This window comes from Drosophila elegans, unplaced genomic scaffold (assembly GCF_018152505.1).
Source record: "Drosophila elegans isolate 14027-0461.03 unplaced genomic scaffold, ASM1815250v1 contig_149, whole genome shotgun sequence".
NCBI classification, from domain to species: Eukaryota; Metazoa; Arthropoda; class Insecta; order Diptera; family Drosophilidae; genus Drosophila; species Drosophila elegans.
In genome coordinates this window covers 8354474-8380826 of record NW_024545513.1, presented here as the reverse complement: position 1 = coordinate 8380826, position 26353 = coordinate 8354474, and the positions used below count along the sequence as shown (strand labels likewise).

At 44.8% G+C, this 26353-nt stretch overlaps 2 protein-coding genes across 10 annotated transcripts; both read left to right on the top strand.

Moving 5' to 3' along the window:
* Positions 1-84: 84 nt before the first annotated feature.
* Positions 85-13056, top strand: LOC108136529 (rab11 family-interacting protein 1). 9 transcript variants are annotated; one of them, XM_017257812.2, is made up of 7 exons: positions 85-423; positions 8353-8497; positions 8565-9328; positions 11006-11157; positions 11233-11393; positions 11891-12157; positions 12410-13056. In XM_017257812.2, the coding sequence occupies exons 1-6, from the start codon at positions 393-395 to the stop codon at positions 11928-11930; spliced, it is 1293 nt and encodes a 430-aa protein (XP_017113301.1). In that variant the 5' UTR covers positions 85-392; the 3' UTR covers positions 11931-12157; positions 12410-13056. The 9 variants fall into 9 exon arrangements, with proteins under 9 accessions (XP_017113301.1, XP_017113300.1, XP_017113298.1 ...); XM_017257811.2 differs by having other exon boundaries at positions 11233-11469; XM_017257809.2 differs by having other exon boundaries at positions 8565-10564.
* A 1525-nt stretch (positions 13057-14581) lies between these two features.
* On the top strand, positions 14582-25963 carry LOC108136544 (tumor necrosis factor receptor superfamily member wengen). The gene is made up of 5 exons (XM_017257842.2): positions 14582-15056; positions 19988-20554; positions 21237-21471; positions 24957-25136; positions 25819-25963. The coding sequence occupies exons 2-5, from the start codon at positions 19988-19990 to the stop codon at positions 25935-25937; spliced, it is 1101 nt and encodes a 366-aa protein (XP_017113331.1). The 5' UTR covers positions 14582-15056; the 3' UTR covers positions 25938-25963.
* The last annotated feature ends 390 nt before the right edge of the window (positions 25964-26353 follow it).

Here is a 26353-nt window from a genome sequence, read left to right as displayed (position 1 = left end):
GCTAGTCTAAGTTCCCCAACTCTCGTTATTTTTCCTAGGTATTTCGACAGCACCGTATGGGGGCAGGTATATTTCAGCCACCCCGATACGGTCACTCTAGCGGCCACTTTCAACAACTGCAGCTCGCGTCGCGTCTTTCCCTTTTTTTTTTTAACACTCTCCTGGCATTTCATATTTCGTAGTTTCGTGTCGCGCGTGATTGACAACCGAGAAAATACCGTGTGCGCGTACGGTGTGTCAACAACAAGAAAAACGTAGTTGGAAATATACTTTGACAACAACAAATTCCAAGGGACAAACAGCAGCAGCAGCGCCAGCGAGTATACGAAAGGCAGGACCTTCGCAACTAGTTAAAAGGATCGAGAGACCTGATCAACGGGATACAGGGTGCCATGTGGAGTCCGACGCACTGCAGTGTAACGGGTGAGTGGGAGCAAGAAGCGGAGAACAGGGGACAACCGTTTTTTACGGCGAATAAATCGCATTAAAACTTAAACTCGTTTGCCGTGTGTGTGTGTGTGTCTGTGTGTGTGCGCCTGCATTGGTGTGTGCTTAAAATATTGTCATGACAGATTTGTTGTTGTATCCGCAGGTAGAGCTATTCGAAATTTCACTTTCTCCCCCGCGCGCTCTCTAACTTTTTAGCTCGCTCGCTCTCTTTGTGTTTTCCTGATTTCAGCGATTTTTTATCAGACATTTTGCCTGTTCAGGCTGATAAGATAATTCCATTCTTACTCATCGCTAGGAAATTGCTAATGTTTGGTGTGCCGCTCCCCCCCTCCATCTGCGCCCCTGTCTTTTAACACTGCCCTCTCGCATTCTTGCACTCGCGCCCATGGCGGCGCTTGTTTTGGGGCCTCTTGTTTTGCCATTGTTTTCGTTTTCTTCAGGGCTGAATGTCAATGAGAAATCGCAAATTCCAATTCGTGACAAAACACAAAGCGCGCTGTTCCCACTTGGGCCCTGCCAATTGGCAATTATGAAAACAAATAACGAGTAATTACTAATTACAGTCAAACTTTCCTAAATGTATCGAGGTATCTGGTACTTTATCTTGGCAGCTAATGGTTCAATATGTACAAGTTCGACTGTAAGCAAGTCGCTCTCTGTGTTTGTGTGTGTGTGTGGTTTGTTTAAATGGCCAAAGTCAAAATGAGTCACAAATAACGAATCGTGAATCCAAAACTCCATGGAATGTGCACACAAAATCAAGAAGATAAACACAGGGGCTTCAAAGATAGAGATAGATAGAGATGGAGATTGCCCCTTCCACCTTGAACTTGCCCCGCTATCAGCTCGTACGTTCTTTATTCCACTTGTCTCCTCATTTATTTTGCATATTTGCACAGCGCGCAATGTTTTATTCCGGCGATTAAAAGTCAGAGCTAGAGCCAGAGTGTTTACGTCACGGCGAATGAGCAAACAAATCATCGCCGTGTCTCTCCCAAATTCGCCTTGTTTGCTTTTTTGTCAATATTTGCCAATTTCTTGATGAGAATATATATGTGGAATATGAGGTGAGCGCACACGCGTCGGAAACAGCTGTTTTCGCTGCTGTTCTCAGGTGCTGTCTGTTCCCTCCCTTTGGAAGGAAACCATGTTCCCATACAGAGTGAAAAATTATTTGCATTTAAAAAAGATTTCGAATTCCTATATATAAATATAAATATATTTTAATATTGCAAACATTTAAAATTGATTTTAAAATGTCGAAATAACATGCATTTCAAAAAATTTAAAAATGAATTTGGCAGAAAATGTTTATAATAAAATATACAAATTACATTTGTTTAGTCAAAAAGTTATTGAGCATTATTAATGTTTGAACTCGGAAGCTCTACACTACGATGCCGACTAAATGTAGAATTCATTAAACATTTTTAAATTTAATATCGAACTCCTTTTTTCCGTGTGCAATTCTTAGAGGTTTTTATGTTCCTCTTGCTTGTCCCTTTTTCGTTTCCAGTGTTGAGTCACCTGGATTTTTAACTTCCTATTTTAGTGGGGTGTTGCTGTTTTGGAAGCATTTTGCTCGGGAAAGTTTCTTATCGACTGTGCTACTCCACCCCAAAGTTGGCCAATTGCGTGCCTTATTTTTAGCCGTAAATTCTTGGCGGCCACTCACTCACTCGCACACCTACACGGACACACCTGAAAATGAAAATTCCGCAGCGGGAAATTGTGCAATGCGCGGCGGGCAGCCAAGCAGACCCAAACAAACAAACGGCTAATTTTCCTTTTCATTTCCATTTCGGTTTTGGTTTTAGTTTTGGTTTTGGCTTTATATTTTGTTTGCTTTTGCAACGCATTTTAATGCGGTTGCAGTGAAAATCAGAGCGCACATCTCCATCCTTTTTTAATGATAAATAAAGGGGTCGGCACAGTAAACGACTGTTAAGGTGGAAATATCCTTAAGACAACTGAAATCGATAAAATAACTAAGCCAATATATTCATTCATTCTGTGAGACACATCGGATTCTCGAGGGTTTTGAAATTTCAAACAATCCATTAAACCAAGTTAACTAGTTTACGTAACAATTTAAAATTTGAATCAATTCTTGAGAGAAAATATGTGAATTTAGTAAATGTTAAAATGTTAATCCTAAGAGAATTTGGTTAGGAAGGTAGAAACTTTGGAAGGATTTAGGGACTTGTAATTGAAAATTAAAAGGTGTTATCATAAACTACATTTCAGTCTATAAATTTCCTTATTAGTTTAACTTTGGCTATTTGAATCACTACTGATGTAAACACATAATCTGATTCACTTAATCTACAGTATTGCTGCATCGATAAGGAAATCAGTGCGATAAGCGGTAACGAGGGTGCACTTTGGTCACGGCAGAGATGGGAGATACCCACCTATACCGCCTCATCTTCGTAATGCCCATCTGCGCATCTGCGCATCTACATCTGTGTTACTATTACTACATCTATGTGGGACCGTTTTAATGCGGCGCTGTCGATGCACTTATGCGAAACAGTTACGTTCCATTGCCCGACCCATTTAAGCTAGAAAAGTATGGTAGAAGTAGAAGAACGAAACCCAAGCGAATCGGATCGAATCGGATCGGATCGGGAAAAGGGGGTGGGAAAAGGGGGGAAAAACAGGTCTGGCATTGGATTGAAACTCCAAACGAAACTCTCTTCGCATCGTGGCCACTGGACACTGGCCACTGGCCACATTCCTCCATGCGCTTCCCAAAACCCACTCCTCCACTCATCCACTCATCCCCTCCTGAATATTCATGCTGGGAATCGGATTCTTTTGCAGCCCCCCTGCCCGCACTGCATTCATATTCAAAACATGCCACGATAAACAGAAGCTAAGTTGCCTCCCCCCTTCGACGCTTTAAATGCTAATTGCCTTTCATTTGGGAAAACTCTGCTGCTCTATGTTTTCCATTTTCCATTTCCATTTCAAAATCGCACGGCTTCGTGGGTTCATTGCTTGCAAGAAAGAAAGAAATTGTTTATGCATAACAATAAACGGTGGGATATAGTGTGGATATTGTAGTGGATCCATTGATAGACTGTTTACTTTGATGGCCGCCTTTTCGCATTTTCACATTCTCGCATTTTCGCATTTTCGCACGATCTCCGCACACATGACTCGATGTTGCAGTTGCAACATTAATTGTAGCTAATGCTTTTCATCAAACGGGATCTGTGTGCTGTAATGCGCGGGGCCATAAAGTTATAGAGTGGTTGTGGCCCCAGTTGTTGGGTGTATAAATTTATAGCACGTGCTGCTGACCCCCGACTGGGGCATAACCTTTAACCTCTTGCTCCTTAGCCCGCTGGCTTTCGATTGAGACATCGAGTTTTTCTTGGGAAAAAACAGCCACAAGATCGGGTCGAAACTTAACCAAAGTCTGTAGAAGAAGTCTCTGAAAAATGGGAACGCAGCGACACTGGTTGGCAAGTGGCTCATTAGCATGCGTGGTTGGATGCCCATGCTTATGCCCATTGCCCCAAGGAGCATTGGCCTCTCAGTCGGGCGGCGCACATTTTGTACATTTCTGTTTCTGTATGTTTATTTCGCTCTGGCATTCTGCCACGCCCCCACACCACACCACACCGCTCCGCCCCGCCCCCTCGAAAAGAGTGCGAGAGCTGAGGAGTGGAAAGTGGAACATGAAAGTGCGTGCTGGGAATTTCACGTTTCCCATATCGCATAGCAATAACAAGAAGAGCCACAGAAGCTAGATCTTTTTATGATCACACTGCACTGTGTATGACTATAATGCTATATCTTGGGCGAGGGCTGGCGGGGATTGGCCACGCCAATTGAGTCTCACACACAATCATTGTCCGGACATGTGTAATCCCCACTGCCCAGTTTCTCTTTGGGAAATGGAGATGGAAACGGTCACCTGTGGTGCAACGTCCACAGAAACCAGAAAAGCAGCCGGAAAATCAAACAAACAACCCGAAAGTACACCGAGAAATGATTTCATTGAAATTAATTAACCCAAAAGTTGACCTCTCCTCAAAAAAAACAGACACACACACACACACACAGGCACAGAAAAGTCAGTAAGGTCGTCAATATGCGATGGCAGATGTTTATTCTATTGCTGCCGTCTGGGGTCGCATTAAACAAAAAGAATAAAGGTGCAGTTGCTTGTTCGACTCTCCACTCCAGCTCCCCCGTGTATTTGTGGAAGCTTTTAGCTATAATTGAATGCAAACCAAAGGGGGAAAAGCGGTCTGGGGGAAAATTAAATCATTCTAGTCGAGGGTTATTTCTGGATCTGTATCTGGATCTGGACTGCTAACTGGTAACTGGCAAATGGTAAATGGTAACTGGTAACTGGGAATCGAATCGGCGCTAAAACAGTTCGATCGCACTGAGAAATTTCTCTTTTTTGGCATCGAAGTCGACCGTTATTTTCGGCGGCGTATTTGGGCCACGCGCAGACGACGAACGACGAGCGACAGGTGACTCATTGTGTAGCCTATCCAAAGCCCAAAACGCATGAGTAATCCCCTCCAGCCGATCCTTAGCTGGGCCCAAAGATAGCTACATACATGCTTGTTATAGATAATTGCGTTTGACTTTGTCGATATTAATTGAGTTTCAGACATTGAATCATCCGCCCGCCCACCTTCTGTTTGTTTCCCTCCCCCCACCGAAAAACTCTCGATTACGTCCTCCCAATGCACGTGATTAAATCGAAATTGAAATGGGGGAAAAGTGCAAAAGTGTTAAAAGTGCTGGGCTTCTGTTTTGGCAGTGATTTTATCGCCTCTCTATCTGATCGAAGCACTCGGGGGCAGGGGCACCAAGCTCACATGCTGATCACATCGCCAAGCGAAAAAAATCAAATGCGCAATGGCACAGTGGGCGGCAAACTGGTTGATCTCGGGCAAATTGAGAAGGTCTTCAAATGTTTTTTTTAGGTAAAAGGGATTAAAAGCAATTTTGCTTCGAGAGAATGTTGCATTAAGATGTCCAATTAATATTTATTCATTAAAAGAAGGTGTACAAATCATTTGGGCAGCTATAATGGTGAGTTTAGTGGGTTTTGAACACGGATTCCTCTATGATTTAGCCTATGTATTTTCCATTTTAACATTTTTCACATATCCAAATTATATAAAAAATCCACATTTTTTTTGTGTGTAATATTACAACGATCTTCTTGTCTGAAAAATGCGGGAAATAAAGCACTTTTGGTCCACTGTGGGGGCAGCGTCATTAGTTTCGAGAGGCGTTCATAAAAGCGGACCAACTTAACGGTTTGGCCGTTGGTAGATAGCCGCTCTGGTCCGCTTCCACTTCCACTTCCATCACCCATCAGCCATCAGACATTGCTATTTGGTTTTAGTTTTGGTTTTGGTTTTGGTTTTGGTTTTGGCTCTGCTTGCCTTGTGTTTTCCTTGCCTACCATTTGCCATTTGCCATTTAGCATTTGGCATTTCTATTTTGGGTTGCCCCTCCATGCAAAAGCACATACTTACTTGTAAACATCACGTTATGAGGGGCAAATAATGACAATAAGGGCATGGCATTCGCAGAGGAGAGGAGTCCATCGATCTCTGGGCGGATTTGCATGTCTCGCCATCCGCTGAACCGCTGCACGAAATTGCCGGGCGGGTTATTGACAGCCATCGGTATACATAGCCATCCATCCATCTTCCCAACGATCCATCCATCTGGGCATCTCATCTCGCATCATTTGCCGCAGAAAAACAAAGTCAAGAGCGATTAGAAGTTCGATCGCAGGTGGGCTCTCACTCATTGATCTTTGGATGTCTGGATGTCTGGATCTCTGGGGGCAGCCGCTTGGATTATCGATATTAGCCGACGGCTTTGCTCCGTCTTTAGACTCAATTATGGGCCACAAAAAAAGAGGAGAAACGGGAAGGCAAACGGCAGATATCCCAAATTGGCTTACAGGCATGCAGGCAAATGGAAGGACGGGAAAAACTGTTAATGCGATAATAATTACGAGGCGGCCACCCTGGTAGTAGGGTGGCACTCGAAAAGAGACAGAAACAGAAACCGAAACTTAACATCTGCAGGCCAGGCGGCCCATTGTTTTTGTTAAGCTTTCCCGCTTTTCATCTAGTCGATTTTCACCGCCTTGCGTTGACACCACTTTTCACTTTTTTGCTTTATTGTTTATGCCCGGTAATTGCTTCTTTTCACCACAACTTACTCATATATATATATATGTATATATCTATTTTTTTTTTTGGCATTACGAAACTCCGCTGGCTGGAGGGAATTGCGATTGCGAAAGCAGACTTCGTGCAAGTGCACAGTCACATTTGAATAATCGAGTGTGTGGCAACTGTTTTGGCGGAGGGAAGGTTTCCACATGCGGGGTGAACATCTGGGCGTTGGATGAATGACCTCTTCCCGGGCCAGCCCCAAAAATAGATATGTGGCTCTGGTTCCGATCAGTTCCGTTCCGTTCTGTTCTGTTCTGGCAATGACTTAATTTTCGTTGTCGTCTTCATTTACATTCCCATTTCCGGCACAGCTGTGGAATCGGAGCTACGCGAAAATACAAATACAGAACGGCAATGGCAAAGCCAAAGCCAAATCCAAATAAAACGCGAATCTAAGCCAGCGATTGTCGCCATTCGGTTGAGTGAATCACTTCCCAAATTCGCGACTGATTCGCCGGGGGTCCAGCCAGCGGACCTAAAAACCAAATTTCGAGTTTCACTCGAGCGCCTCGTGACCTCGAGCTCCACCAGAGAGCATCCGGCAGATATGAAAGCCATATGAAATCACCACGCAACTGCGATTTGGATTTGGATTCGCATCCCAAATCCGAAATCCCAGCATTGTTTGCCGCCGACCGACTCCTCCAGATACATTTATGCATGGTCTGTGGACCGGCGGATCTCTTTCTTTTTAGCCGCATTTGTTTTCCCCCCATAACAACTTGATGCTCTAAACTCTTGGTTCTTAAGTCAATCCCTTTGTCTTGTAAAGTTCGAAAGCTGCAAACTCATATACATTTTGTTTATTTATTTATAATGTTATAAACAAAAGCTACAGAAAGGTATAAGCTAGGTATAGGCTAAAGTGTATTTCATTTAGTCCATATTCATTCACAGTCGATTGTAAATATTATATTTATTAGTTTAGGAAAGCTGAAAACTTCAAACCCATAAACATTTTGTTTATTTATTTATTTACAGATGGTAAACTTAATATTGCAAATTAAAGACTCAATTGTTGTTGAATTTTAACATTATTATCGTTACATTCCGTTTTACCATTGGTTTAAACTAATTAGTATTACTGAGTTTAAGGCTTGAGTGTATTTCATTTAGTCCATATTCATTCTTATTAAGTTGTTTATTTATTTATTTATAGGCTGTAAACATAATTTTAAAAATTTAACACTTAATTGTATTTGCATTTCAACATTATTAATGTTGCTTCATTATGGTTACATTCCGTTTTACCATTAGCTTGGACTGTTAATACATATTCATTCGTATTCCTAAGCGAATATTACATTTGTTAACTTATATGGCTCTGAATGCCAGACTTAGGGCTTAACAATAATACTTAATGGTCTAAAGTCTTGGCTCCCAAGATAATACTTAGAGCATGGGCTTTGTCTTATTACTCTTATTAAACTGACAAGCAGAAAATGTCAAACTCATGTACATTTTAGTGAGAAATAATCATTAGAATATTTAATGGGAAACATGGGCGATATATTTTTCCACATAATATACAAACTTGGTTACTCATTTCCTTGCCTGACTAGTTGTTTTGCGTTTGGCTGTGAGTCTGTGCGCTGGTCAGCCAGTAAAGATTGCAAATCTCTAATCCTAATCCTAATCCTAATCCTATTCCTATTCGTAATTACAGTGCAGCGGGCGCGTGGACTGCTGACCAAGGGAAAGAATGGCACCAACAACTGCTTCGTCACCATTGCCCTGGGCAAGGAGAAGTACCAGACGTCCGTGAAGGACAAGGCCGAGACGAGCGTCAACTGGAACGAGGAGTGCGAACTGTTAGTATGCAGTATAATTATTATTATGTTGTATGGCCACTAATAACTATTATCTATTATCTTACAGGAAAATCCCCGACCAGGGCAACCGGGCCGAGCTCACGCTGACCTGCCTGCACCGGAACAACCTGGGCATCGATGAGTTCCTCGGGCAGGCCTCGCTGCCGCTCAACGAGATGGACGTGTACGACCGGCCGCGGGCCAAGTGGTTCAAGCTGGAGAGCAAGCCGGGCAAGGAGAAGAAGAACAAGGAGCGCGGCGAGCTGGAGGTGCGCATCGCCTTCGTGGTCAAGTCCGGCTCGCTGACGGACCTCAGCAAGAAGGACAAGCACAAGTCTTCCATTGGCCAGCTGGCCAGTTCCGTGGGCGGCAGTCTGCTGTCCATCGGCAACGGCGAGAAGCGGCGCAGCATCAAGAAGCTGGCCGGTTCGCTTAGCTCCAAGCTGCACATCCGCAGCAAGAAGAAGCAGGAGGCGGGTGGCGGTGCCGACGACAGCAGCTCCTTCGGCGGCTCCTTTGCCAGCCTGGGCACGCCCAACAGTTCCACGGGTCGGGGCCAGAACGGCGGCAGTGGCCGGCGACGCGGTGGCCAGCGGGCGGGCGAGGCCGATCCCGGTGTGATCAGCGAGGACGAGGACGAGTTCGTCTTCGACAATCTTTCGCACAAGAGCTCGGGCAGCTCGCTCAACATCCAGCGCACCGGGCTGCAGCCGCCGCCGCCTACAGGTACGCCCAACTTTGCGCCACGCCACCCATCGCCCCTGCTGAGCAATGGAGTGGCACTTGGAGTGGCCGGAAGCGGAAGCGGAAACGGAAGCGGCAGCGGGAAAGGTAAGCCAGCGGTTTTGCCAGCAACGCTCGACGAGGATGCGTCCATCGATGCGGAGATGGAACAGCTTGAGCTCGATTTCAGTGTCCGTGCCCATGCCCGCGCTAATGCTAATGCCAATGCCAATGGTAATGGTAATGGCAATGGCAGCGGTAGCGCCAGCACCCTGCCGCCTCCCTCGAAGCCACCTCGCATACCGCTGTCGCAGGTGGACGAGCAGCCGGCTGCTGGGAACTTGGAGCAGGCGAAGCCAAAGGAGCAGCCACAGGACAAGGATGAGTGGGCCTCAAAGTTGTATGGCGGTGGCAAGTACCTGGAGATCGGCAGCAGTGACTCCTTGAAGCGGCGCAGCTGGGAGGATCGCGTGCCGCTGCCCGCCAGTGTGGAGGAGCCACCGCCGCTGCCGCCGCCGCCGGCAGTGCCCACCTCTAGCTCATCCTCATCCAGTTCCAGTTCGGACAGCGATGACGACGATGATCGGCACCCACCGCAAATGGCTCCACCACCAGTGCCAGTGCCCGTGCCTGCTTCTTTACCCGTTCCAGCCGCTGCTGCTGCCGCTGCTCCCGCAGCTGCCACTGAGCCAGTGGTGGCCACCATCTCCTCCTCGCTCTTCTCGCCCGACGTAGAGCAACGCAACTTTGACACTTTCAATGCCAGCTTCGCCAAGTACGAGCAGCGCAACAGCACCGCCATCTTTGCCGATGAGCCAGAGCTGCTGGACGACTTGACCATGGAACTGGATAAGCTGGCTACCCCACCAATGCCCACGCCCACGCCCACAGCACGTCCAAAGCCACAGCCACGCGTAATGGCGGACCTAAAAGCCGAGGAGGAGGCTGCGCGGCTGCAGCGCGCCGAAGAGGATGCTCGCCTGGAGGCGGAGCTGCGCCTGAACGAGGAGCGTCTGCGCCAGGAGGAGGCGGCCATGCAGCGAGAGTTGGAGGAGGAGGAGGTGAGGGAGAGGGAGCGCCAGAAGCTGGACGAGCAGCAGCGACGTGAGGCCAAGCGCTGGGAGGAAGACCAGAGGTTGCTCAGCTTCGCCAAGCGGTCCACTTCCCTCGAGGAGGAGCAATCGCCGGGGATTGTGACCGAGCAGGTGGTGGAGGAGGTGGAAGCGGCAGAGCCGGAGCAGGATCACAACTTCCTAACGCCCGAGCAGTCGCCCAAGGAGTTCCAGACCAATGGCAGCGGCCGGGAGAAGCGGCTGGGCAAGTTCAAGTACGGCAACAAGCGAGGTGAGCTGATCAACCCGATCCGAAACGAAACGAAATCCTGGGCCACCACAACATAGAACACAACTCCTCCTGACCTCTCCAAAAACCAAACAAAATAGAAAGGGAGTGCGGCGGCAAAACGCTGGCGGATCGCAATGCGCACACGAAACCGAACCAAGCTAACTTCCAGTCAACGTCGTCATCTGTCGCGTCATCCTCCTCCGAAGCGTTTTCCATGCCCCCCCAATATTTCCCACTTCATCTTACCTTACCTGTCTGTTCTGTATCTCCTGTCTGTACTTCCCCCCACCGACTGTTTTCTGTTGTTTCTGTTGTTTCCGTTGTGTTTTCTGCATCCGCCAGTGAATTTGCATCGGAGCTTGAGCTCCTTCCTCATCCGCGCGCCCCTTTTTTGCTGGTAACTTTAACTAAGCAACTCTATTTGGTTTGCTCGCCCCACAGATAAATACAACAACGACAATGAGAGCAGCTCGCCCAGTCCCAAGTCCACGGAGCGCATCATAATTGGTCACGAGAAGTCGGGATCGCATGCAGAGCGCCGCTCGGAGATATCCGCCCAGCTGGCCAAGAAATACGAGGGCAAGTCCCGGGAGGTAGGTGTCCTTTTTATCATATATGGAATATAGTGAAAGTACTGATCGATTTCTGTGTATCCCATTGCCAATCAGGAACTAATGCTAATTGCCAATGGAATGGAGAACGAGGCTCTGTTGCAGCGACAGCGCGTCAAGGAGCTGGAGGACTACCTGGACAACCTGCTGCTGCGCGTGATGGAGACGCATCCGAAGATCCTGCAGAATCCCTATTCGCGCACCACGTCCGCCAAGAGGTACGGCACCTGGTCGTTCTGGTCGCACCCACGGACCACGCGCACCCACTAACAAACTGCATGCCCCTGACCGCCGGTAGGATTGTTGATAGTCTCGATAGATGATAGATGAATAGCTGATAGATGAATAGCTGAATAGCTGCTGGCAAATAGCCAGCCCCTCGAACAAAATTCGATGCCGCTCTGGATGGAATTTGATGTTGATACATATATATATATTTTTTACATGATCTTTGTTTTGTATGTGCTCAGTCCAAGTCCATTTGCCATTCAATATGAACAATCCTACTACGATCTGAATGCTCTTTTCTCTATTAACCAACCCTGTGTCTTGCCAACTTACACCATTCACTATCCAACCACCTAACGACCCAATCACCCACCACCCACACTTGCCGTTTAACAGCGATGTGCTCCGTTCGTGTTTCTGTGTTCTTTGTGTTTTGTTTGCCTTTCCTTTTTAACCGAATGCATTTTTGTGATTTCTCTTTATTTAGTTATAAAAATTACATCAATATGAATGACTTTCTAAAGTAAGTGCCTACGCATGTTTGCAAGTTGCATTTAAGTAGACACTTAACCAACAATCCCCAACAACAACAACAACATCACCACCAACAACAACCAACAACAACAACAACATCACCACAACCCCCAACAAGAACAACAACTGTAGGAAGAATTTAGGCAACTCCTCCTCCACCTCCGGCTGAAAATATAATAAAAAGAAGAGAAGAAACCACTGTGGCGGAATTGGGATCGAAGTAAGAAGAACCGATGACCCACTGACTTTTCACCCCATCATCTCCGCTCGCTCGCTCTGTCTCTGTCTCTGTCTTTATCGAACGGCTTGCCTTCTCTTTTCTTTTCGCTTGTCTGTTGATGTGTCGATGGTTTCCTATTCCCCTAGAGCCTAAGACTTTCCCCCACCTGCACCCACTCACCACTCACCACCTAGCACCTGAAACGCCTGCAAAACTTGGCTGTACTTACCCCCATTCGTTCTGTAATTGCAGTGGTTAAGCAGCCAAACTGGTCAACCGACCAACCGACCGTCGCCAATCGGTTCGACTGTCCAAGAACTAGAACAGCTGGAGGAGATCGGCGAAGCCTCCGAGGAGCAGTAACCAACAATCGAGAACACCACAAGTTGCCTTTGTCGCGAACAGCGAAATTCAAGTGCTTTCTAAACCGTAATACTAAGAAGCGGGAAACTAAATGTACACGTAAATCATTTAGGCTTAGGGAGTCCCAAATTTGATGTTAAAACTGATATTTCCGTAGCATTCGTTGTTTTTCGTTTGCCTCCAACTAAACCGAACTAAATTTATTGTACTATACTACTGCTACTGTTTAACAATCGCAAGTTCGATTGATTGAAATTATCTAAAAGTATTTTGTTTATTTTTTTTTTAATGTCAAATTTATTTGTAATATTTTGTGCAAAACGTGTTTGAGAAGTTTTTGTAAAGGCCGCGAGGGAAGTGGCCTTAGTGGATTAAGTTTTAAATTATTTATGTTTAGCTGTTAAGCAAAAGGGGGGAAAATGGGGCACAACCTGTGTCCCCTGCGAAAACACCACACACAGTTGAAACATGTTGATACTACAATGATTTTACTTATTGATATACACACAAACAGAATAAAAACATTTTTAACCTTATTACACACTCGTATACTTTATTTTAAAATCATAAGAATGTATGCTAACTAAAGTTACAACAAAATGACTTTAGGGTTTTGTTTTTTGTCTCCAAAGTCTCCAAAAACCCCCCAAAAAAAGTATTCAAAAGCAGTTTTTCCGTCAAAACGTAGAGAAGTAATGGTCAAAAGATGGAATGTCAACCCACGGTGAATTCATCATTAAATTCCCAAGCGAATGGCATTCTCAGCTAAAATTTTTTCAGATTTCCAAATTTCTGCAAAAAATGATGATGTACCCCCTTACAAAAAAGTCAGAAATTTGGACATAAATAAATCTTTAAAAAATCGTTTTTCAAAATTCGGTTGTTGTGTCCAAACTAAATTAATTGTTTTCAATCGATCAGGGATGGATCATATAGGTTGCCAGCTGTTCCAAATACCAACTCTTTTGACTTTGGGTCTTATTTTGGCAAAGTTACAACAAAAAGACGCTTCAGAAATAATTTTGTTTTAAAAATCGCCAAAAACCCCAAAAAACACATTAAAAACTTGGTTTTTGTGTCAAAACCCTGGGAAATAATGGTCAAAATGTGGAATGTCATACACCGTTGAATTCGTAATAAAATTTCCAATCGAATGGCATTCACAGCTAAAATTTTTTCAGATTTTTAAATTTCTGCAAAAAATGATGATGTACCCCCTTACAAAAAAGTCAGAAAATTAGGCATATATAAATCTTTCAAAAAACGTTTTTCAAAATTCGGTTGTTGTGTCAAAACTAAATTAATTGTTTTCAATCGATCAGGGATGGATGGTATAGGTTGCCAGCTGTTCAAAATAGCAACTCTTTTGACTTTGGGTCGTATTTTGGAAAAGTTACAGCAAAAAGACTCTTCGGAAATAATTTTGTTTTAAAAATCGCCAAAAACCCCAAAAACACATTAAAAACTTGGTTTTTGTGTCAAAACCCTGGAAAATAATGGTCAAAATGTGAAATGTCATACACCGTTGAATTCGTAATAAAATTTCCAATCGAATGGCATTCACAGCTAAAAGTTTTTCAGATTTTCAAATTTCTGCAAAAAATGATGATGTACCCCCTTACAAAAAAGTCCGAAATTTGGACAAAAATAAATTTTTCAAAAAACGTTTTTCCAAATTCGGTTTTTTTGTCAAAACTAAATTTATTGTTTTCAATCGATCAGGGAGAATGGTATAGGTTATTCTGGCCAAGTAACTACAAAAAAGACTCTCTTAAAATGTTTATTATTTTTGTCAAATTGATTTATTTAGTTTCTACAAAATTAAGGTTTTACAATAAATTTTAAAATTTATTTAATATAACTGCGGTTGGAACGATCTGGTAACCCAAATCGAAACACGGCATACTTTCAGGCCCGCGGAGAATGTGGTCGTGAGTGGGATGGGACTTCGGATTCGAAATCGGAATGTGAATCGGGATCGTCGTTTTTCCCGAGAGAGGAGGAGAGTGGCTTCGAGTTGAGGCACCGGCACCGCGTATAGAGGCACCGCCGCAGTGGGCAGCCCTCAGTCTCTCACAGCCAGCGAATAGCTGCGCATCGCTGCGATCGAGCGCACAAAGAAAAAAGAGAAAGAGAAAAAGAAAGAACCGAGGAAAGCCGAGGAAAACGTATTTCCCACTTGCCCTAACCATTTTCCAGTTGCTGCTCGCACTCGCGACGGCCACAAAGTGCAGTAGTGAACGAATATCTCCACGAATTGCGACATTTTTTTTCCTGTTGTCCCCGGCCAAGTGCGAAACGAAAAGAGAATAAAAGTGCTAATTGTGCAATTGATTGACACAACGATCGATCTAATTTATCGGTGGCAGTGCGAGGATCATTAGATCACTGGGAGTAGTGTTCGCGTTTCAAACATGAAAACATGAAGCCTGCCGCGAATTGAAAGGCATATTAAATAAGAGTCAACAGCAAAAAAAGGCAGAGCAGACGCAGAACGCGCAGATCGCAAACAACAAACGAGTGAAGAAGCGAAAAAGTGAGTGATTTATTTATTGCACAGTCACAGTTCCAGTCAGAGACTCAGATACTCAGATTCTTGGATACTAAGATACAGATACAGATACAGATACAGATACAGATACAGACACAAGCTCAGGTTTATTATTTGTGTGGCCCGTCCGCCGGCAAATCGCAGCCAAAGTGAAGCCCACTTGCATCTCCGATCTCCATCCAAATCCACTCACGGCTGCTTATGCTATGTATGCTATATATGCTATATATGCTATATATGCTATGTATGCTATGCTGTGTTATGCTGTATTATGGTTTATGGCTTATGGTTATGCCTGTCCGTCCGCCCGTTTGTCCGCTTGTCCGTTGTGTTCTGCTTCAGCTTCAGATTCAGATTCCGTTGCTGTTTCTGTTTCGGAAGCGGCGGCGATGATCTCTCGACTTTGGGGATCGGGGTAGAGGGGATTTGGGGATGCGGACACGGACGCAGACACACCGAAATGGAATGGAATTGAATTAAATCAAATGATAAAAAATATAAATCGAGCGCAGAAACAGTGGCAGCCCTCTGTGTGTTTTTTGCGGCAGCAGAAACAAAAAGACACGGCAAAAAAAAAAAAGAAGCGAAAATCGGAATCAGATTCGCGCGTTAAAATAAAGGGAAGGAACAGAGTCTGGATCCGAATCCGAATCCAAATCCGAAACAGAAACCGAAACAGAATCAGAATCAGAATTCAGAGAGACAATCATAATCACAGAACCCCCATACAGGGCGGACAACTGACGAGATGGATGGACAGATACAGATTGGCTGTGCCATTGGGGGGCTACTACTCCGACATGAATTCAGTTGCACATACAGAGATACAGATACATTTACAGATGCAGATACAGATACAGATACAGCAACAGCAACAGCAACAGCGGAAGGAAAAGATGCAAAGGGTAAACCGGAGGCGTCATCCGCACTTGTTGGCAGCTCCTGTATAATAATAAAATAGAAAAATGGGAATAGGATAGACATGCCTAGAACTCCGCGTCCAATGTTGCTTTAAAAAATAAGTTATGTGCAGTTCACAATATCTAGATATATAGCTACATATGCTATAGATGTACTTTTTTCAAACCATGATTCTAATTTCAAAACTTGCAATTACATTATTTTTTCGCTTTGGTATTGCATTTTGCATTTCGAGGAGTTGGTGCTTGTCATGCTGTTGTTGTTGCAGTTGCACACACTGTTGTTGAATGCACACTTGGGTAAACATCATCGTACATTTTCACCGGCCAACTTTATCTTCATGGAGATCCAATTCGGCTGCCAACTGAAAAGCCAAAGCTCTGGGCACTTCCAATTCCACTAAATTGCTGCTCAAATGCCAAATGCCGCTTGATCGGGTTGCGTTGTTGTTCTTCATCATCATCATCATCATGATCAGCAGCAGCAGCAGCAGCAGCAGCAGCATCAGTTGTTGTTTCATTAAATTCCCTGCTCGTTGCCCCATGAAAAGTGCTTAATGGTTTTGTCGCGTTTTGGAATTTACACAACGACAGAGAGTGAGAGAGCACACAAAAACAAAAAAAAAATAAGAAAAAAAATAACAAAAACCAAACAAAAAGTGAAAAAAGCAAATAAAGTCCAACAGCAGATTCAGAATCATAAAATTCGTGAGCGTTCAGCTGACAGTTTAATAAATGCCTCTGCCTCTCGCTCTGGCGCATTCATCAGCTTCCAGTTTTCAGCTTCCATTTGGGGCGATTGTTGGGCATTGCTGGGATTGCTGGGATTGTTGGGGCTGCCAGTGGGCTGCCAGTGGGCGGCAGAGGCTGTCAAGATCCAAAACGAGAAGAAGCAGCCCCTGGAATTCCTCACAAAGCTTGAGAATCGCATAACCAGCAGACTGGCTCACTTTTACCCAAAAAATCATCTAAGTCGCAAGTCTTTATCACAATTTTTATTGGATTGGATACTCCTTTTAATTCAAAATCAATTCTTTAATAAGTATCATCATGTAACCGTTTTAAGCTAACCATTTGGACTTTCATTTGCTATTTATTTCGGGTTTTTCTTTGGGGTTCCTTAGAGCTTTTCATGTTTTATCCATCCTGTAATTAGTGCTCCACTTTTCTAAGCTAATCAATTGGTTTTCCCAGAGACATTTAGGTAAAAGTCTTGGGTAAGACTTGATTTTTATAAGCTCTCTTCTCTTTTTTATCTAAAACATTTGCACTACATTTTAATATTTAAAAAGAGAATCACTTTTAACATACCACACATGTGCAATTTAATTTTTGGTAGTGTAGTTCTCTTTCTCTCAAGAACTACTGCCATTTAAAGTTTGTAACATTTATCCAGCTGTTCACTTTAGCTTTTTAATATATTGCTTAGCAGAATTAAATCTTATTTGTTAAGCATTCTTATCTTCTGCCATTTATAAGTCAAGAAGAGAGGGCCCAAAGTCATCGCCAAGATCATGACTTCACTTACTGCAGCAGGCACAACTTTGGCTGCAGTTTCATTTCGTTTGATGTTGATGTGCATTTTATTTTAGGTCGCGAGTTAAAAATACGCCAATCTCTCTGGCTGGTGCTTTATTTTCTTTGGCAGCGACAACTGCCAGCAGAAAAGCAGAGAAGCAGAAAAGCGAAGGGATGCCGCCTCCTCTTTCCTTTGGACACATTTTGGTAATTGCATGGGAAGCGTGGACACAAAATGACTGTCCCAGATATTGTGTGTGTGTGTGTGTGTGTATCTGCCATTTCCATTACCATTTCCATTTCCACCTTTCTTGGTCTTTGGAGACCAGAAGAGAAGAATCGTTCAGCTGACCCATTTAGATGGGCACCTCCGTCTCCTTCTCCTTCTCAGCCTCAATTAGTGCAGCATAAGAGGCAGAAACGCAACATGATTTAAATTGCTGTCACTGTCAGTTGTCAGACAGCGGCGACAACAGCAACAGCAGCACGAGCTACAAAAACAGCAGATAGCAGACAGCAGAATGTATCTTATAGATACACGGCTGCTGACATAATAATCCACTGCTGCCGCAACCCCTTTTCATTCCTTTCCTTTCCTTTCCTCTCCTTTGCTTGCCTCCAGAGTCTTGGCCAGAAGTCAGCCACATGGGCTAAAAATGTGCTGCTTCTGGGATACACCATCCACCATACACCACACACCATACACCATCAGCCATTCCGCTGTCACTCAAACTTTGGCTGGCCGAGATCAGTGATCGCTTTGGGTGCCGCAGCCATGATCCACATTCGGTTGAGCAATAGCATTAGCCATTCGAAACGTAAATGTATTCGCACAGAGAAACTACTGAGAAAGACGGTTGACAATTCAGAGCACGATCTGTGCACTGTTTGTAAGGTAAGGGAATGGTGGAATCTTAGAACCACGATCACGATCATGATCGGTGGAGAAAGCATTACAACCGGAACCATTATGCCATTAGACAGGTTTTGTGGGTTTTCAAAGAAATGGCAGGGAAATAAAATCCAATCAGCATAAACAAACGAGCTTTTAATGACATGGCAGTTTGGGGGGCGAGAGGAAGTGCCTTCTGGGGAGTTTCCGATACGAAATGGGGAGTTTCATTTGAAATGAAAACAAATATGAAACACACTTGTCGCCCATGCTAATGAGCTGCTCCTCCTCTTCCCCACCCTCCCCCAATCAATTGATCGCCAATTCCAATTTCACCCGATCGATTCGTCTGCTGGCGGGCAACTCAATCCATCCGCTTGAACTCGAGCCCTGCTACAGTGAAGCCCCGCTATACCCGCCCCGGTATACCCATGCTATACCAGCCTAACCCCACCCGCTGTTATATGGTGACGGTGGCCATAATGGTTGATTTTAATTAAATATTTCTTCTTCCTGTTGTTGTTTCCCTCGTTCGCGTTCGTGTTTGCGTTTGCGTTTGCATTTGCTCTATGGGTTGGCCCTGGATGAGCCCCCTTCCCCACCATCCGCTTCCCAGGGCACGACAAGTGCACGACCCCACCCCATACCATCCGATCCGATCCCAACCGATCCTAACCGATCCCAACCCATCCGATTCCGTACTATACCATACTATCCCCATCCCATCTTATTCAGAGTTTGGTGAATGGGCTCTGATTGTGGCAGAGAAAAGTGCAGATTTTCCAGGGAAAAACCACGACATGGCTTCTGGTTTTTCGGGATCTTCAGTTTCCCTGGGGGGACGACCCTCTCTGCAACGGAAGTGGCCAGTGTAGCCTGGCCTTCTTGTTCTCCACTTGGCTTGGCCGTCGCGTCGCGTTCGCCGCATAAATAATAATCGCTGCCTATAATAGTTTGTCGTTAATGCGCCAAAGGAATCAAAAAACGAATCGAAACATAAACAAACAGAGGAGCAAGAGGATGAGTATGGGTATGAGGATGAGGATGAGGATGAGCATTGAACCCAAGCCGCCGCTTGTTGATAGTTGTGGCAAAGTTGGAAAAACAAAAAAAAAAATAAAAGGGAGTCGGTAATCCGACTGGTCGGTGGTCTATAGTAGGGAACTGCCGCCCCAGCACCCGCCATCATTAAAGTTGATTGCAAACTGTACGCATTTATGATCGTGATGATCGTCATGATCATAATGATCATAATGATCATCATCATCATCATGGCGATGGCGTCGCATTATCAGCAACTGCAACAGCAACAGCAACAGCAACTATGACCGTTGGCCGTTTATTAGTTTGCCGTTGCGCGAATTATTTTTATAGAAGATTGCTTCTGGTCTCCAGCTGGCTCCTAAGTGCCTTCTATATCAATAAGCGCGAAGTAGCAGTGGTTCCCATTCAAATTCCCATACCCATACCCATACCAATACCAATACCCATTCCCATTTCCATGGGAAATAGTGGCCCTGCAGCTGGTTCCCATCAAATTCGCCCATAAAAGTATCGTTTCTCCTCTTGCGCTGTTTTTATTGCAGATGATGCCGCCAAGACTGCCAGGCCCTGGTGCCGGCGGCCAAGGAGCAGCAACGACGAATCCGGCAGAGAGTGCGAGTACCAGTGGCCACCACTTAACGAGAAGGCCCGCGAACACAACGTTTCACAAGCGGCGACGAAGGCGACAGATCGGTGGCAGCCACTTCAGCATCGGCATCAGCTTCAACTTCAGCTTCAGTCCCAGTGGCTACCTGGCCCTGCTCTTGCTCTCCGCCACTTGCTCCCTGGTGGCCACCACCTCCTCCTCCGCCTCCGCCTCCGCAGACACAGCCATTGCGCCACCGGATCCGAATCCGAATCCGCATCCGCATTCGGATGCAACGGCTAGCCAGCAGCCCGTGGTGACCAGCATCTCCTCCAGCTCGCCGTGTGCCCCGCAGCACTGGTGGGACTCGCAGCGGGATCGCTGCACCCCGTGCACCCGCTGCCAGGGCGAGATGATACCGCTGCGGCCCTGCCAGCTGCACACGGACACCATCTGCGGCTCCATATACGACCTGAAGATCGACTGGGTCGTCCTGGCCAAGACCGAGCCTAATTGGAAGGAGGTGAGTGGGCATCCAAAGCAGTACATATGTTTCGAACGTGAACATTTTAAGACTCAGTACACCCAGTACCAAATGTGTTAACTTGCCTTTAAACAAAAGTTAAGAATTTTATTTAAAATAACGAATTTAATATGTACAAATTAGACAAATATTATTTTCTATTTCGCACATGATTGTAAGAGGCATAAACAAATAGTGAACATTTTACTACATTTCAGTACATATAGAATAAAATACAAATAATTAGTATTTAAAGTTACAAGCAAGCAGCTGAGTTAGTCGTTTACTTATAACATTTTTTTACCTTTTTATTTGAGATAAATAATGAGGCTTACAATCCTACAAATAAAGTCGCTCTTTAACCATGCTTAAGAATTAGCAATCTTTTTACTATTTAAATGTAACTTTTTGTTATCTACAACATTTTAATGAGTTTAAAGGGCCATGTTTGGTTCAACATTCTTTAGCTCAAGAATTCGCGATTTTGTTGTTTTTTTGTCCTAAAGCCTTTGAACCCCATCAATCTACTTTTTAAATTAAAATTTTAAAAAAAGTTATATTTAAGTTTAAAGGCAATGGCATGTTAGGCATTCTAAAGCTTAAGAATTCGCGTTTTTATTTTGTATCCTATAGCTCTTTAAGTGCAATCTCATTAAACTTAAAAACTTTACTATATCCACAGCGCCGAAAGTCCTCGGAGTACGAGCACTTCGAGCAGAATGCCAAACTGCAGCACCTGACCCACGAGCAACTGCAGCAGCTGCACGAGGAAGCGGCCGCCGCCTGGGTCCTGGACTGGCAGACAGGAGTGCTCTACGTGGCCGTGCTCACCTGCCTGGTCTTCTTCTCGGTGGCCGCCTGCATCCTCATCCACCACATGCGCCAATGGCGCCGCATGGAGCGTCGCCTGGATCAGGGTGAGTACGCAAGTCCTAGCCCACTTTAGTCCAAGTGCTTTTCACACGCTCAGTTGGGCACATTTCACCTGCCGAATCGTTGCGATCCAACCATCCATCCATCCATCCCCTCCTACTACTTGTTAATTCAGAGCGCGTTCATTTGGCCAAGGGCCCGACAGTAGTCCCAAATCCCAGCCAGATCTGCCCGCCTGCTTGGCATTCCCAACGAGTGGACGGTCGACCGCTGAGGGAGAGACATAAATATTTATAAGACGACGGGCCCAGAACACGACACTTTGATGTATGGAGGCCCGCCAATTCGAATCTCTCGCCGAGATTTCCACCGAATTGCTGCACGATCAGCTGGGCAAAGGGGCATATTAACGAGGAGCCATAGGACTAGGCAGTGGCGTAGCCACTTTTGCACTTCAAAATGCTCTCATAATCCCCTACACGAAATTCTGGTTAAGCCACAGGGCCTTGGCCTTAGAATTGGCCTGCTGCTCTGCCATATTGATATAAAATGTTTTGCTGAAAAAGCATGCTTTAAGCAATTTTTTCTAAAACCAAACCTCCAAGCCCCCTCAACAAATTCTAAAAACCACAGTAGCTTGGCTTTTAACATGGATTGTAAAAGTGGAAGTAAAATCTCCCTCATTTGGGTAAAAATTGTTAGAAATTGTGGTAATGAAAAAGCATGCTTTAAGCATTTCTTTCTAAAAACCAAACCTCGAACCCCTGGCACCAAATCCTGAATACGCCATTGGGACTTGACTTTAGACTTGGATTGCTCTTGCCAAAGTATAAATTAAAATTTGATTTTAAACTTTAAGATAATGTGGTAGTGAAAAAGCATGCTTTAAGCAAGTTTTTTTAATAACCAGGTTTCGATCCCCTTGCGCCAAATCCTGAACACGCCACTGGCACTTGGCTTTGGACTTGGCCTGCGCCTGCGCCAAAGTAGAACGATATGTCCAAATATTTTTGGCGCATGCGAGTTGCGACTCGCGATTTGCATGCCAAATGGCATGGGCATCGGCATGAGCACAATTAGCAGGCATTGTGGATAGCCGACCATGTATGTAGAACCTGAGCGAAACATGGTACAGTTGCCCTTGGATCACCGCTCAAATGGAGCATGTCAGACATCCCAACGGGAATGGACGACTGCCTGTCCATTTGGGGAGTGCTGTGCTCTGCTCCCAAAAAGAGTTCTGTGCTCGCACAGACGCGGACCACATGTTGCCAGAATACAGAATGCAGAATTCAGAATACAGAATGCAGAATACAGAATCCAGTGTTCAGATACCATTCTAGCTGTTAGAGAAGCCAGAAGAGAAGAGATTTATGCCGTGTTTTGATAGCGCTTCGTGTTGATCCAACCCGAGATGTGTTGTTCCTCCGCATGTAATCATAATTCAGGGCGTGTCGACACAACGTCCCACGCGTGTCCAGCGTGGAAAATTTATGGATCTGCGCAGCTGAGGGAAACCCTCGCTTCTGTGTGTTAAGTTCCTCGAGAGGCACTTGCAACCGGAAACGAATCTCTTGCGGCAGGTAAAAATCTCAGGTCTGCAACCCCCCCCTTCCCCCATTTGCCCCTCAACAAAAATGTTCGGCCCCTTCCGCTCAAGGACAAGCGGATGTTTGTCGATACATTTCCGCGGGCATGTGGGGAAAATTCGGAAATCATGTCACACAAACCCGGGAAAAACATGTTTTCCACACAGCACAGCAGGCAGGAAACGAAATTAAATGGAGGCAAAGGAAGGGAAAGGAAGGGAAAGGAAGGGAAATGAGAGGAAAGGCCCAGGGAGAATTTTGGTGATCATCGACAGATTTAAAATAGTGTGACATGCGGAGGTAAAGGGGCAGAGATACAGATACAAATGCAGATACAGATACAGATACATATAGTGGCTGCACTTGAAGCGATGTTTCCCCGCTAATGGTGGTGCCCCCACTCCAGTCGCTTCCGCCTGCAAAGGGATCTATAAATACAGATACTCCCTGCCAAACTAAATGATTGAACCAGCTGCGGGAAACAGTTGCTCTTGCAACAGTGGGAAGTGGGAAGTGGGAAGGTGCAACTGCAATGCAACTGCCATTGCAACTGCAACTGCAACTGAAACACTTCCCGTTCAAGCGCATCATTGACAATTGGGGAGTTCTCTTGCCACGCGCTACTTCGTGGCCTCCTCTTCAACTTGAACAAGGAATCTGCAGACTGCAGCCTGCAGCCTGCAGGGCAAGGCAATAAATTCTCAAGCCATGCAGTTGCCGGAGGATGAATGTTGCACATTTGCACATTTGCCATAAATAGATCGGTTGTATGGGATCCAGAACAAAAAGCCAGGCACTCCGCCATTCATCGATTTTGTCCCACTTTGCGCGAGTCCGGCAATTCATGAAAACTTTCTAACTTCCTGGTCTTTGATTTTCCACGCTGCCCGTTTTTATGTTCACTAATCTTTTCCGTGGAAAATCTCAGCAGCTCAGCAGCTCAGCAGCTCCTCAAAACAATCCCACAAATGAAACGAAACGCAGCGAAAGGCACACCTCATTTGGGAGCCTCACATGTGGCCACAAAATGAAAATTGTAAATGGTAAATGGAAGATGGGAAAATTGGGCGGGGGAGAACAAAAAAATTCGAACATTCGAACATTCGAACATTCGAATCCAATTGAACTGCGCAAATTTGAAAATTGTGTTTGGCCTCGCTTCGCTTCGCTTTTTTTTCCCTGGCGTGTGTTGTTGTTGTTGTTTTCTTTTCTATTTCCAAGAGATTTTATTGTTCGCGCTGCCGCTGGCCGATTGTTTATAATAAAAGGCGTTGAACGATGGCCCGAAGGCAAGAAGACCCCTCCCCCTTCCTTCTTGGGCAATGGAACTTAATTTTCGTGTTCAGTTTATAAATAAATGATAAATTATCTGCTGCTGTTGGCCTCGTTCGCCGATGCCGCCCACTGGCCACCGAAATTGGAGGACGGAAAATCAAGGGGGGAAAAGGCAGGGGCGCCGCCGCCTCTTGTTTACAATTTGCAATTCTCTGCGGATTGCGATTTCCTGTGTACTGTGTATTGTGTACTGTGTATTGTGTATTGTGTACTGTGTGCCACCTAATAAACATTGAAGATCGATCGAAGGCCCTTTTTCATCCAATGGGGGGGTTGTATTTGCTTTACCGCATATCTATATATCAGTACTTCAATAACTTAATGTGCTTCAGGTTGAGGCTAGCCAGCTTTTCAAATAATTTTTATCCCTATACCCTAATTCCTCATAATATTAAATTAATTTAAAACGCTAAAACGCCCCTTTTTTTTGCATCAAACCAACAAAATAAACATGAACATCAAATTAAAAACATTAAAATTAAAAAAAATCACATAAATCAAATTAGTTATTGTCGGCAACAATTAAGAAAATAAATTTGCATATAATAATAAGAAATAAAGGGGCTTTCCACTCATCATCTGCCATCTCCCGTCCTCTTTTGCAGATGTGGAGGAGCTGTCGACCAAGCTGATGGCCAAGCTGGCGGAGGTGCAGAGCCTGGACGGAGGCACCTTCTTCATCGGCAACGCGGACGCCTTGCGAGGACTGCCCGCCTCCGGAGTGGCGACGCATGCAGCTGCGGCGCAGTCGGGAATCTTCCAGCCGCAACACGTGCTGCTGCCTGGTAAGTGTCCTGCCAGTCTAGATTCTAGATGCCTAGATCCCTAGATGACTAGATGCCTAGATCCTTGATCCTACACCCTATGCACCCGGACCGAGGTCAGCCACTTGAGGAGCCTGGCAGGAGGCGGAACTCTCAGCGGGACTGAAACCAAGGGGGCTAACAAATAGTTGGAATTGCATTTCAGGCATTAGCATAGCACTCAGCTGATTCTAAACCTCGTACTTTTATTCGGAATATTAGAATATTTGAGCAAGATTTGATAATTAGCAAACTGCCCTGCAGAGTTCAAAAAAGGATGATACTTCATGAGAAATACTACTTTACTTTCACCAATTCGGAATTTTAAAATATATGAACAATTTGTGACCATTAGCAAAAAGTAAAAATAATATATATTCATAAAAAATAAAGCATTTCGAATTTAGAAATATATTATGAGATTTCGTGAAGTTCTTAGAAACAAATGTTATGCATAAGTCTTTTTATTTTGTACTTTATTATTTACTATTTTATTTTTTACTTTGATTATATTGTTAAAAATTTTATAATATGTATTACATGTTCTAATAGCCAGTTGACAGATTACTAAACATTCCATTTTATGATCAGCTGAAGACCATAACGATATTTCAAATTGGGGCAGTAACTCATCCATCTACTGTTCTTCCTGGTCTTCTTGCAGAGAAACGCGGCAAGCACCAGGAGCGAAGGATCCTGAAGACCCTGCAGCCCGGCAATGTCTACATCGAGGAGAGCAATGCGGGATTGGGCGTGGGTCTGGGCATGCGTCCCAAGGGCTAGGCAAAGGGGGCGACAGGGGGTTTGGGGGGGGGGACATACTTAAAAAGTGGCGATGGAGGAGCAAGGACGAAGCATCAACCGGAAACGGAAACGTAACCGGAAACCGGAGACCGGAAACCAGAATCCGGATGGAGAGAAGAACTTTGTACAAACAGCCGCTTAAAGGAGAAACGGAAGGGAACCGAAACTATTATTATTTTTTTATATTATTAATCTTATTCTTATTATTACGACTTTTTTTTTGTCCTAATATTTAATTGAATCGTTATGTTGACTTGTTTGTAATGCGGATTCCCGTTGTGTGGGAATCCCGGCAGAATGCGGCAGAATGTTTTGTACATAGAGATTGAGTTGAGGAGGCAGATGTGGTGGCACCCACCCACGAAGTATATAGTATATGATTAACACGATTATGA